The sequence below is a fragment of the Gobius niger genome (assembly GCF_951799975.1).
Source record: "Gobius niger genome assembly, chromosome: 3".
Classification (NCBI taxonomy): Eukaryota; Metazoa; Chordata; class Actinopteri; order Gobiiformes; family Gobiidae; genus Gobius; species Gobius niger.
The window spans coordinates 29,041,584-29,055,134 of record NC_136854.1 but is presented as its reverse complement, the minus strand read 5'-3'; the positions used below and the strand labels follow the sequence as shown (position 1 = coordinate 29,055,134).

Genomic DNA, 13,551 nt, shown 5'->3' with positions numbered 1-13,551 from the left:
GTATCTAGTTTCCCATAGGAACTGCATTTTGGCTCCTTCACAGTCAGTAATGGCAGAGCAGCGGGACAGTAACAGCAGAGAGGGAAGTTCTGGCTCTCACCTCTCGCTCTCACCCCATCACCAAGGTTAATTAATAAAGCCACAGATGGGACATAATTGTATTATGATTCAGTGACCAAATCACACTGGCAGCACCATGAGCGAGAGGGAGAGAGAGGAGGGGCAGGGAGGGGGTATTTTAGAGGGCAAATGAAAATGAGGTTTGGAGGCGCGTCTTACCTGGCGTTATCCCTGCCATGGGACTTGATGAAGTTCATCTCTCTGTATTTGGACAGGAAGGCCACCAGCTGGTTATTGGTCCTGAAACGGGACAAACGACTGAGTCAGACTGGGGAACATATGGTGGTGCTGAGCTGGGAGTGAAATATTGATTTTGCTGTAACATGCAGCACAGGTGCAGTGGAGCTGCCAGAGAAAAGAGATCAAACCTGCTTTATTTCTAAACCAGGCTATAAATACATAACTCAGTATGCGTAGCCAAGAGATGCTAAAAGTATGTGTTTTGATCATAGTCAAAGTTAGCTTTATTCTCTTCAGTCAAAAAGCTCCTTTGTGCAAACAATGCTAAAATAACTTTTGAGTAGTGTGTGATTGGTAAGTTGGTGTTTAGAGAGGTCAGAGGTTATCAGCCTCAATAAACCCTCCAAAGTCCTAACTATCCTCCAAAACAATAATCTGCGCGCAATTACTCAAATTTGCCTTGCTTGAATTCAACTACCACAATATTCTAATTTAGTGGCGCCCTATACATGTTTTGTTGTAACATTTTTACACATTATAGTGGCGCAGGTGTCTCATGATCGGAAGGTCCACGGTTCGAATCCCAACGACACCGTGTCCTTGGGCAAGACACTTCACCCTCCTTGCCTCCAGTGTCTGTGTACATTGGTGTAGGAATGTGTGAATATGTGACTGGTTCCTTACTGTAAAGCGCTTTGGGCCAAATGAAGGTAGAAAAGTGCGATATAAATTGAGACCATTTACCATTCAAAAGATATCAGAAGTGCAGAGATGTTAAAAACAGTACATTGGTTGGCTGATCAGGCAAAACAATATGCAATGTTGCAGTTATCCAAAATCATACAGGCCCTTACCACATAAAAGCAGTTTTGACTTTTTGATAGTTGTTCTTTCATGTGAATGTAAAAGAAAAAATGTACACTGAAAAAGTAATCTTGAAATAAGTAAAAAGGTTCTTTTGTCCTTAATTTGAGACCTAATATAAAATTTTAGTCTCAATTTGATTTTAATTGAGACTTAAATTAATATAAAAGAACTCACAGCACTCAAAACTAGATGAACAAATCTTGACATAAAACTGCTGTAGGTGTTTTATCTTGATCTAAATTGAAATATCTTGCCCCTTGGACAGATTACTTGAAATTAGAGTCTCAAATCAAAGACAAATGTACTTATTTGAAGAAAATGTCACTTATTTCAAGATGTCAAGATCAATGACATAGCCCTCACTCCAGCCCATTAGTCCCTTCACACGGTTAGAAGTGTTTAGGATTATACAAAAGATCGTGCTATCTATGATTTTGTTGAATGACTGCATGCTGGCGTTACATTGTAAGGCCGTCTATTCCCTCATACACGGGCCAGACAGGCTAAAAGCTTTCCTCTGCAGGCTGTGCCCCAGTCAATGGGTTGAACATTTCATCCGCACTGAAGGCCTTTGATGCTGGCTTGGGGAGGCTGTTCTAAAAGAGCAGCGGAGCCATGGTAAAAAGGCTCAGGGATCAGTGGGGGGAGGGACCAGTGCATATTAATGTCATTTTCTCTTCAAGGAGCAATTTCACAGCCTAGGGGGTTTATCTTAGGAGGTCCTGAGCCAGAAAGCCTAACTGATGATTTGCTCTAGACACTTCACGACTTCCTGGACGCACACATCGGCCCAGGGTGCATCTGCTACACTGCACAAATGCTCTGGAGCGCACTGACACTCAGAACAAGGGAAGTTCATGTGGAGCTCCAGATTTGCCACCTGAGTGGTCCCCTCCTCGTCCACTGGGTGTGCTTACAGTGTCAACCCTTGGCTATACACACACACACGCCCACGTGCCCAAGTAGAAGAGAAGAAGAACTTTTTATATTTATATAGTGCTTTTCACAGACAAAGTCACAAAGCGCTTTACATTCCCCCCAAACTCTGAGGTGTTCAGTTACCCCTGGGGGAGACTGACAGAAACGCTGTCGTGACTGCACACATCCTGTCTTATTCTACATGTTTTTAGTGGTAGAGGAAACCGAAGTACTGTGAAGAAACCAACGCAAACACGGGGAGAACATGTAAACTCCACAAAGAAAGGCCCTGTCCCAGTGGGAACCCGGACCTTCTAGGTGTGAAGCATGAGTGTTAACCGCTGTGCTACCGTGCCCCCATTAGTACTCTGATGTGAGAAACAGGACATGATTGTAAGAAGTTATATATTGGGAAACTTAACCCAGTATTTGTTTTATATTTTTTTATATATTTTAGTATCAATAACATTATTCTGAATTTGACATCATGGCTTTCCAACACCTTCAATAGGTATAGCGTTCCATACTGGTTAGACCACTGAGAAAATGAAAGACCTTGTGAGCCCGTTAAAGTACAGCACCTTTTAAACTGTGTCTGACAAAGTGGAGGAGATTAGAGATATGAGCCTGCAGCTAGTCATCGTCTCACCAGCTCAGACCCTTAAAGGCTGTTTTGGAGTCTATGAAGGGCTTTAAAGGGAAGGGGTAAAGCAGAGGAGTCTGCTGATAGAAGCTGGTGTTCTTCTGGACTCAGATAGTTTTCCCTGGACACTGCCCCTCTGCTGGTGTGAGGCACTCTCAGCCCGCCTTTGAGAGGCAGCCATGCGGCAGTACAGATATTATCAGGGAATTAGAGGGGAAATAATGCTTGTCTCCAGTCCCGCTGATAACAACAGTGGTAGTCAGAGCTGAGGGGCCGGGAGCCCCCCACATTCCTCTTGTACCAACTGAGTGGGCTGAAACAGGGGCGCTGACCTGAGACCACTGTGTGTATTTTTTTTAGTACACATTATAGTAATGATGCCAAAACTACAAAACTGCAACTTGATTAGGTGGTAATGAAGTGGAAAATGTTACCAGTGACACTCTGCCCCTTAAATCTGACTGAAATGTAAAGCTTGTGTGATGGTAATGTAATACTTATTTACAGAGGGAAGAAGTAGGACTGATCACAAAGGTTGTCAGCAACAAAGCAACTGCCGAGTTGTATTTTCCTATTTCATGATGCTAGATACATTAAGATAGAGCCTTTTGCTTACAGTATCACCATACTGTACTTATTTTCTGTAGCTGCCCTGGGGCTTCACTCGCTTTCTCAGTCATTGCTCTATAGCTGCGACACACATGCATCAGCATGCACACATGTAAGCGGGCAGGTAGTGGGCTGATATTGCACACATGTAAGCAGGCAGGTAATGGGCTGATATTGCACACATGTAAGCGGGCAGGTAGTGGTCTGGTATTGCTCACATGTAAGCGGGCAGGTAGTGGGCTGGTATTGCACAAATGTAAGCAGGCAGGTAATGGGCTGATATTGCTCACATGTAAGCGGACAGGTAGTGGTCTGGTATTGCTCACATGTAAGCGGACAGGTAGTGGTCTGGTATTGCTCACATGTAAGCAGGCAGGTAGTGGTCTGGTATTGCACAAATGTAAGCAGGCAGGTAATGGTCTGATATTGCACACATGTAAGCGGGCAGGTAGTGGGCTGATATTGCACACATGTAAGCAGGCAGGTAATGGGCTGATATTGCTCACATGTAAGCGGGCAGGTAGTGGGCTGATATTGCACACATGTAAGCAGGCAGGTAATGGGCTGATATTGCTCACATGTAAGCGGACAGGTAGTGGTCTGGTATTGCTCACATGTAAGCAGGCAGGTAGTGGTCTGGTATTGCACAAATGTAAGCAGGCAGGTAATGGTCTGGTATTGCTCACATGTAAGCAGGCAGGTAGTGGTCTGGTATTGCTCACATGTAAGCGGACAGGTAGTGGTCTGGTATTGCTCACATGTAAGCAGGCAGGTAGTGGTCTGGTATTGCACAAATGTAAGCAGGCAGGTAATGGTCTGATATTGCACACATGTAAGCGGGCAGGTAGTGGGCTGATATTGCACACATGTAAGCAGGCAGGTAATGGGCTGATATTGCTCACATGTAAGCGGACAGGTAGTGGTCTGGTATTGCTCACATGTAAGCAGGCAGGTAGTGGTCTGGTATTGCACAAATGTAAGCAGGCAGGTAATGGTCTGGTATTGCTCACATGTAAGCAGGCAGGTAGTGGTCTGGTATTGCACACATGTAAGCAGGCAGGTAGTGGTCTGGTATTGCTCACATGTAAGCGGACAGGTAGTGGTCTGGTATTGCTCACATGTAAGCAGGCAGGTAGTGGTCTGGTATTGCTCACATGTAAGCAGGCAGGTAGTGGTCTGGTATTGCACACATGTAAGCAGACAGGTAGTGGTCTGGTATTGCACACATGTAAGCGGACAGGTAGTGGTCTGGTATTGCACACATGTAAGCAGGCAGGTAATGGGCTGATATTGCTCACATGTAAGCGGACAGGTAGTGGTCTGGTATTGCTCACATGTAAGCAGGCAGGTAGTGGTCTGGTATTGCACAAATGTAAGCAGGCAGGTAATGGTCTGGTATTGCACACATGTAAGCAGGCAGGTAGTGGTCTGGTATTGCACACATGTAACCGGACAGGTAGTGGTCTGGTATTGCACACATGTAAGCAGGCAGGTAGTGGTCTGATATTGCACACATGTAAGCAGGCAGGTAGTGGTCTGATATTGCACACATGTAAGCAGGCAGGTAGTGGTCTGGTATTGCACACATGTAAGCGGACAGGTAATGGGCTGATATTGCACACATGTAAGCAGACAGGTAATGGTCTGGTACTGCACACATGTAAGCAGACAGGTAGTGGTCTGGTATTGCACACATGTAAACGGACAGGTAATGGGCTGATATTGCACACATGTAAGCAGACAGGTAGTGGTCTGGTATTGCTCACATGTAAGCGGACAGGTAGAGGTCTGGCATTGAACATATGTAAGCAGACAGTTAGTGAGCAGACTGCACATGAACACACATCATGTTCACTGATATGGAGAAGACACAGTACAACTGAGAACAGAGGCTCCAGCTGTGGAGCTACTTTCACCCAGTGGCCATTACAGTCTGTCCAATTCAACTGGTGGACATCTGGCTGTGCAGAGGAGATAACTCTCTCCTTAACAGGAGCTTTTTAATTGGCTGCTGTGGAGCTACATCAAAAACCCAGCAGACCCTGAACTCCCACGAGGACCGTAAACCCACATAAAAAGGTACACATCCAAAAGGCTATTTCCATGACTTCATGTCCAGCTCACACTTTTAATTACCTCTTGGCGCCTTTTAAAGCGCAGGTTTGGAGCAGTGACGAGTCTGGGATGGTACAGTACACAGTGGGCCTGCACAGTCAATATGTATTGACCCTCAGCAATTAAACTGTAATCAGTTCAGCATGTAGCCCATTGAGTGGAGCTGAGGAAAGGAAACAGGGTTGGGAAGGAGTGAATGGACAGTGTTGGAGAAAAGCAGAGGCTCTGCTTCATTGATCTGTTTGCTTTGGAGTGACTCTTTATTTAAAGCTTGCAGCTAACCACAGGAGCCCTGACCAGCATGTATTGAATTTCTCCATATTGGCTCAGAACGCTCTGCTATTATTTTACACAATGGAAATCTGCCTTTGGGAGGAAAAGTGCAGTTATTTGGTATCAACACATGCTGCTAAAACACCTCTTTGATAGACACAGGCTGATAGCGGCCACATGTGAGCACCTGATGGGGTAGTCGGCTGCACTCAGGTTGATGAAGAAGTCCCAGCTCCAGTCTCTCATGGCCAGCAGGTCGGCCATGCTGCGGAGGTACATGGTGAGAAGACTGGCCCCACCCCAAATGGTGGACATACGCCATGGAGTCACCCTCACGTTGGGATAGTGGGACGCCAGGGCCAACACCTGTCTGTGTAGGTAGTTGGAGCGCTGGAACACAAGATAATTTGATAGAACTGATTTACCTAGATCCGTTCATTTCATACATCCATTTTATGGTTTGGATTCATATAAAGGTTGGACATGGGACCTACCTGATCCACATGTAAGTAGTAGTAGTGTGAACTGTGGTAGATGGCTTTAAAAAGGCGATGTAGTTGTCGAGAGGCTCGTCCATGGACCACCAGTACGAAGGCGATTCTCACTGGTTTAGATGGAAAGCTCTCAGCAGAGTCCTCATCCCACAGGACATTAGCATTGGCCTTACCTGAGTTAGACAGAAGGTTAACATTATAACAACACTCAAGCCATATCAAATTTATTATAAGGTGGTAAATTTAATTACAGAAATTATACACCCTAATTAAACATTGCATTTTCTGTTCATCATGGTACTGAGCACAGATTTGAGTTTGACACGGGGTGACTGCTGGCTGAGCTGAGAACATCTTCAATACTGCAGGTCTTGTTGCATGTTCAAGTGGTCAGTGTTAATAGACACAAATGGAGAAGAAAATGCAAAATAGTAATAGCAATTTATAGTAACAAGTATAGTAAAAATACAGATTATAGAGAGAGATGTTTCATGTCTGATCAAACCGTATTAACGCATTATGTTGCACCATTAGGATTACTTTCAGTCTCTCACAGTGACAACATATACAGTAGCTCTGAGCCAGCAGTCAAGTAGTGCTATGGAGACAGTCAGCCCATCCTGATTCAAATTAAACTATTCTCATCATCTCTAGAGAGCCACTGCTAACCTCAAAAATCTTTCCTCTGTGCAAGTTCATGCCACCCTAAACCACTGCAAGGAACAGATAAACATTTCCCTATAGTGCCTTGGACCATCAAAGCCATGGCATTATTACTGGCATTGTTTGTTTTCAAATTGTTGCTAATTGTGGCAATGGACTCACAAGAGGCTTGTTCACATAATTTCCCATAAGCAGATTAATGAGTGTAATTTTAACTTTTGTTCCCAAGAGGCTAACTATGTCGACATAATCTACAGGAAGACTGCAAGTGCTTATTCCCTCGAGGTAATGATGCTCGTGGGCTCAGTGTGAATCCACACCCTCAAGTCCCTGTCATTAGAGTAACAACACTTCAGGTAAAAAAAAGAAAAAAAGGTTCACAAAGAGGTCATTTCATAATGGGGTACCAGCTCAGATGCCAAAGACCATTTGCAGTCAAGAAGAGCAACACAAAATTCATACTTTTCCCCCAAGCTTTTACATTGTTTTACAGATCTTGACAGTGTTTTTGTAATATTGTATTTATTGTTTTACACACATGGCCAGGTACTCATACCTGGGCAACATTGGTGAAGTTCCCCGAGACAACACAGCATTAGTGGCAGTGGTTGCCGACCTTTTTTGTCTTGTCCCTGTACGCCCGTAGGGGCCTATATGGCCAGAGTTGAAATGGAACCACCAACCTTCTGATTAGAAAATGACCACTTCACCGCCTGAGCCACTGTCTTCAAACAAAATCACTCAATGCAACATCAGGCCCACATGTAAAGCTTCTGCTCCCAAATTTTCCATTTTCAGACAGTGACCATAGAGCAAGTTAAGTTTAAACAATTAGCAGCTGTCCAAACTCATTCCTAACCTTCCAAATGCTGTCTTTATCGTAATGCTAACCTATAGCCTGGTTTTGGGTTCATGATCGATAAAAATGGTTTATAATTAGCTGCAGACCGCTCTTGGTGGTCTCTACTGTAAGTTTGCAAGACATACTTAATTAAATTGAGTACAGGATGCTTTTGATCACAACGAATACTACTTACATACCACAAATCAAGTTATACAGGCAAATTATAGTCTATTCATCTATATGCAGATACTGCATGTACAGAAGGATTCACATAATATTTTCTGTTAATTCGGGCTATTACCCTCTACCCGTGTCTCGCCTCAAAGACGTGCTTGTCCATTAACCATTGCTTTAACAGTTCGGAAAAGGTTAATGACACGCTTGCCCGAGTTGAACCTCTGTCAGTCATTTGTACTCTGTGGTTTTGTGTGTTTGTGCGCGATGGAGAAAGAGAGACAGCACAGGAGGAGATCTGCTGCGGGCCATATCAGATTGAATGGTAATTGGTGGCCAGCTAAGAAGGTTTGCTTTGCACACGGATAATTGGCCAGTCGCTCCACAAAGCGCTTTGAAAGAGTGTGCGATGCTAGCTAGCTGAACTAATGAGCGTTGCGGCGTGTGCGAACCTCCATTTTATTGACAGGTCGGTCCGGCTTGTGTGCTTTTGTGCTGCTCTCTGTGCTATGTGGGGCGTTGTACCTGCGCCGAGGCCTGCATTTGAACCCACCGCTGTTTATTGTGGTGATCATAGCAGTCTAGCATTACAGTCTAGATCATTGCACGTCTTATAAATCTCTTTATACGTCATGTGTGACCGCTGCAGATCAAAACATTTGAGCATATTTAGGATCATGTTTAGTCAATTTTACAAGATGTGACTAAAGCATTGAGATGGATTCAAATAGGACCCAAGCGACATCTTGTCAAGTGAAATATTAAAAATGTTTTGAAGCATAATGTCAATAAATCAGTTTGTTTCAAGACCCATCCAACACCTCTACTCGATCAAATGTGACACAGCTCAGTCACCAGGCCATCTCAGCCACATTTCAGCCTGAATCAAAAATATAGGGATTCTCAATCATCCAAATCATCCATAATTCACTGTCCATGCATGCATGCTTTACAGCCTTCAGAATACAGAACAAATTTCAGCAAAATTTAAGAAAAGCTGACTGAGCATGAAATAGGCCCTTTAAAGGGGCTAGATGCAAGCTGGCCATTTTATACTCACTACTGCCATCTCAGGTCATACGTGTAACTGCAGCTTCTATATTAAGCTCGTGCATGATGCCAATTCGGACCCGAAGTAACAACTTTTTGAATGGCAGTGCAGGATTTTAAAATTTAACATTTTTTAACGCTGTATAGTCCGTTTAAAGCAGTACCAAGTAACTCATGCCCCTAGAGGCCATAAGCGCCACTGCAGGTGTCGTAGCATGTTGCGTTTTTTTTTCTCATTAATTGTCCGTGAAAGTAAATACTGCGCTGACAGAAAAGACAAAGGGAGAGAGGGATATTGTACATCCTATTACACAATGGAGATATTTTTTTTTCACTCAAATTTGGCTGTAAATACTGTTAAAGTGGCGCTAGCCCACAGTTAGCTTTGCCGTTAGCCTGTTAGCTTCTTCTTCGTGATTCAATTAGTGTGTATTGGTGACACCTACCTGGTGGCAGGGAAGTTGCAATTGTGGTTTTCTGGTGTCTTCTGGGCAGAGACACCAGGGGGAGATGAAAGACCCCCCAATCACCCGATTAACACTTGTATAACCCCAGAGGGACTGCTACAAGGACTTTTAAGGTAAACAAGCTACTGTTTAAGTACTGCTTTATTATCCATAATCTATAAATTCTTTGTCCTTTTATTAAATCAAAATCTACACACACTACAGTGATATTGCAATTTGTCAGATGATTAATCCTTGCACATATATTTCACATGTTGGTGATAATGTGGTTCTGACCTCAAACAAGCCAACAATGGATGCTCATTAGTTTCACATATAGATTCACTACATTAGAAACCTTCCATAGAAACGGCAACAGAAACTCACAAGTGTATTATATGAATGGAATAAGTAATCCCACCGGACACTGGCTCTGCAGTGAGTGTGAATCACAATAGGTCGGGATCCTTAGGTTAATGCTTAATGTGCACAGGGTCAGGGTGAGTGACGGCTTGCTTCTCCTGCTTCTTCCCACTCAACACACAATTAGCCAAGTTAGCACACGGCGGAGGAAATGCTGTAACACGCAGCCTGCTTGCAAATATCAGCGCTAATACAATTGTTAATGTAGCCCAGGCCTCAAGGACAGAGCTGCGATCGAATCAAATCGGACAATTTTGTGCTAACAAAGTTACGACTCAAATTGGGAAGGGAAAAGCAAAGGCAAAGGGGGAGATAATGCATTGGCAGACAGCAGGCAGGCGGTGCAAGATAGAAAAAGCTGTCTTAATTTAGCTGTCGCGTTGTTACAGCCCAGGCACCGGGGGAAAGCCCTTTTTCAATTTCTGTGTCTCTTCTGATCAGGCTGTCAGTTTGAGTGGGGCAGAGTTGCACAGTGAGATGACAAGAGTTTAGGTGCTGACGAATCATGCTGCTGCTCCTGGGACAAGAGGGAATGCACAAAAGTTGCTAGGTCACTGGTCCGGCTTGAGCTATGGTAAAATAACTGTGGGCTAGGACTGACAGTATGTGTAATAGCTTTCAGTCCCCAGCCGCCATTGTCTACTGCGTGTGTGTGTGTGTGTGAGTGTGTGTGTAAATGTGCCAGGCTTCCAAACATGGGAAACTGATGGCATTATACTGAGCCTTTGTGGACAGAATAAAAGCACCCATGTGTTTCTTTGAGCCTGTTTGAGTAAAGAAATCTTCTGTTGTGTGGCCATTTTGACAAAATAAATGAAAATGGGAAACTCATTTAAACCGAACAAGAATCCCTTTCAACCCATATTTTCTCCAGCAGCAAATTACCCAAGCAATTATATAATAGAGAGAAGACACATATACGCCCCTATTATTGCAGGACATGCACTACGAATGTTTTTGGTGGTCAGAAAGTTATTTTAATCTGTTGTTATAGCGATATAGAAATGCCATCTCATGTCAAAAGAAGACACGGAAAAGATGACAGTCTGCATTGTGTTTTATACAAGGAAAAATAACATGTTACTGTGCATAAAATGAACGTTTACCCCTGACTACTAGTACTAGCTAGTACCATCTTTTTTAATGATCCTAGGAATGTGTTGCCAGTACTTCCAAGTGCCTCTCTGCTCTTTTTGATCTAGTTCTGCTTTCTTTTGCTGTTTTTCACACATCCAGCTCGGAATGCCAACACTTATGACATTTATCTACAATTGGAAAACACAAAGCTGTTTATGTTGATATTTTGTGTTTTCTTTACTATCCAATCATAAAACAGAAAAAAGCCCCGTTGTCAGATTCTGTGATTAAAACCAGTTTGGAAAACATAAAGGGACACTCTCTAACTTCCACAATCCCCATATTTGTCTACAATGAAGTCCTAATTAGTGCCGGCCTTCACTCAGCTCAGTGACTGCTATTGACAGAATACAAACATTCTTATCTCCAAATATAAGCATTTAAATGATGTCAGATCATATAATCAATCACATTCATTCTGAGGCCGTACTCACCTTCAATGGGACAGTAGCGCGTGACCTTGTCAGGCATCAGCTGGCCCTCCTTGTGCCGGCAGTACACCTCTGCGATCTGCTGCCTGCACTCCTTGCTCTTGGCTCGGGACAGGGCGGAGATCGCCTCTTTCCCGTTGATCTCACATTTGGGGGGCTGCTCGTAGGTGACATCCAGGGGCGCTGCTGCCGTCTCCTGCCTCCTGTGCGGGTGAGCGTGCCTGTGTTGGGACGTCTGCGCTGGGACGCCGCGGTGATGCGGGCCGACTTGGTGAGAGGAGTTGTTGAAGCCCATTGAGAGATGCTGCGACTGCCCCACAGGGAGGACCTCGTTAGATGCACGGCTGATGCTGGGCGCACTGTCCCGCCAGGCCTGCTGCTGCGCATGGGCCCGCTCCTGGAAATGAGCTCTCTGCTGCTTACTCCCAGGAGCACCCACTGTCTGTCTATGGGGCTGCGATCGTGCCCCAAAATTACTATTGTCTATGTTTTCAAAGTCCTTGGGCACGGAGTTCTCATTGTTGCTGTCCACTTTCTCTTTCGGCCGATGCGAGTAATACCCATCCTGCAGTGAAATGGGGAAGTGTTGGGGAGGGAGAGAACAAACAAGAAAAACAAGATCAGAACGGAGCAAGCATGGTGCATATCAAATGTCGGATTAACAATCAATGTGGCATGTATGCGCGGGCAGCTCCGCATCGAACCGTGAGCCATGAAATGAAGTAGCGAGGTATTGAGTTTGAGCGCTTACAAGGTGCAGCTTATAAACAAGGAGGTGAGGCAATGCTCGGGTCCCTGCCACTTCAAGCCATCATCAGATTAGCCCCGGTTTCAATTAAATTCAGCCTCAAATGGGCCCAGCAGTCCGTAAATAGATTACCAAGAAGGGATAAAGGACAGAATATGAGTTTATGTGATGTGCAAGGGGGAAATTGCGGCGCTGCGGCTTGTCAGAGGGAAGATGTCAAAAATGTGTGCGTGCGTATGAGGAAAGTGTACAATCTTTATGCCAGAATAAACTGAAAGCACAAGGAGAAACACAAGGGAGAGGGAATTGGACGCAATGAGTGTGCGGCAATGGAGCACTGACACGAGACACGAGTTGAAGAAAGTGGCTACAGCGGCGAAAATGTGCAACAGTGCATCAAATGGAGGAAACACCTTACAATAGAAGAGCGAACGACAAAGTGACACTAGGGGGGAGATGGCACTCTTAAATCACAGCTTTCCACAATGTGTTTCTCCATTTTACGAGACAGAAGCACCGCGAGGGGAAAGCCATAGCGTTACAAGTGCAATAGAAGGTATGTGGCGAATGAAATGAGTGGAGCAGTGATGGTCGAACAGGGAAGCACTCAGCATGGAAATGTCTGACTGTGCAGACCCCAAAGCTAGGCCTGTTATCAAGCCATCACACTGCCCTCTCTGCAAACACCTTGTACCAGCGCAATTACAAAGGCAGGGGCTGACACACTTTCACACAGACAGGAGAGGGATGATATTATAGAGGCGAGGAACAAAACAAACACAACAATACAGGCATTGTTAGCGGCTTCCAAGGCTCCCAGCTGATTTTTTGTGTCCTCTTTGCTTGCCCTGTAACCGTGGTATTCCTTCTTTAACCTTTACGTTACCCATTGTGCAATGCAGGACCTCTCAAAATGTAGGTATATTTTACAATACTTTACTTTATCGTCCACATAGGGACAATAAAGTCTCAAAACGGACTAGTCCTGATTACTCGCAGTGAAGTTCCAGTCATATTCAAATTAGTATTCAGTGTGAAGAGCTTCAGAATGACTGATCTGGTGGTAAACCTTTCTGCCCAAACTTTTGTCTCTCTCTGCCACTCTCGTCTTCCCTGCTTCCTGCCAGTTTAAACAGAGCATGTTGTGTGAATGGCAGAACGCGCTAATCCGGCTTGTAACAGCTGCTTATACCAGTGATCACCTAAAAAGAAATCCCCACACGCCGACTTTCAAAGGGAATGATTTAGCAGTCTAATCCCCAAGCTGCTCGTCATGTTCACGGAGGTAAAATAAGTTTGGGTGAGCGCATAGTATGTGCCAGAAATCACATTGCTAAAAATCACTTGTGTTTGTTTGAGATTTTGAGGGAAATGGATTGAGACAGTGAGTGAGTTTTCCCGTAAGAATCCGACACT

General features: G+C 44.5%; 1 protein-coding gene across 1 annotated transcript in view; it reads right to left on the bottom strand.

The window, feature by feature from the left end:
- xylt1 (xylosyltransferase I) overlaps positions 1-13,551 on the bottom strand; it is an 80,216-nt gene that overhangs the window by 26,451 nt on the left and 40,214 nt on the right. Inside the window, exons 2-5 of the mRNA XM_079552730.1 lie at positions 11,391-11,952; positions 6,220-6,392; positions 5,913-6,115; positions 280-360 (exon numbers count right to left, since the gene is read on the bottom strand). Coding sequence (XP_079408856.1) covers positions 280-360; positions 5,913-6,115; positions 6,220-6,392; positions 11,391-11,952 — 1,019 coding nt within the window. The remainder of the gene's footprint in view (positions 1-279; positions 361-5,912; positions 6,116-6,219; positions 6,393-11,390; positions 11,953-13,551) is intronic.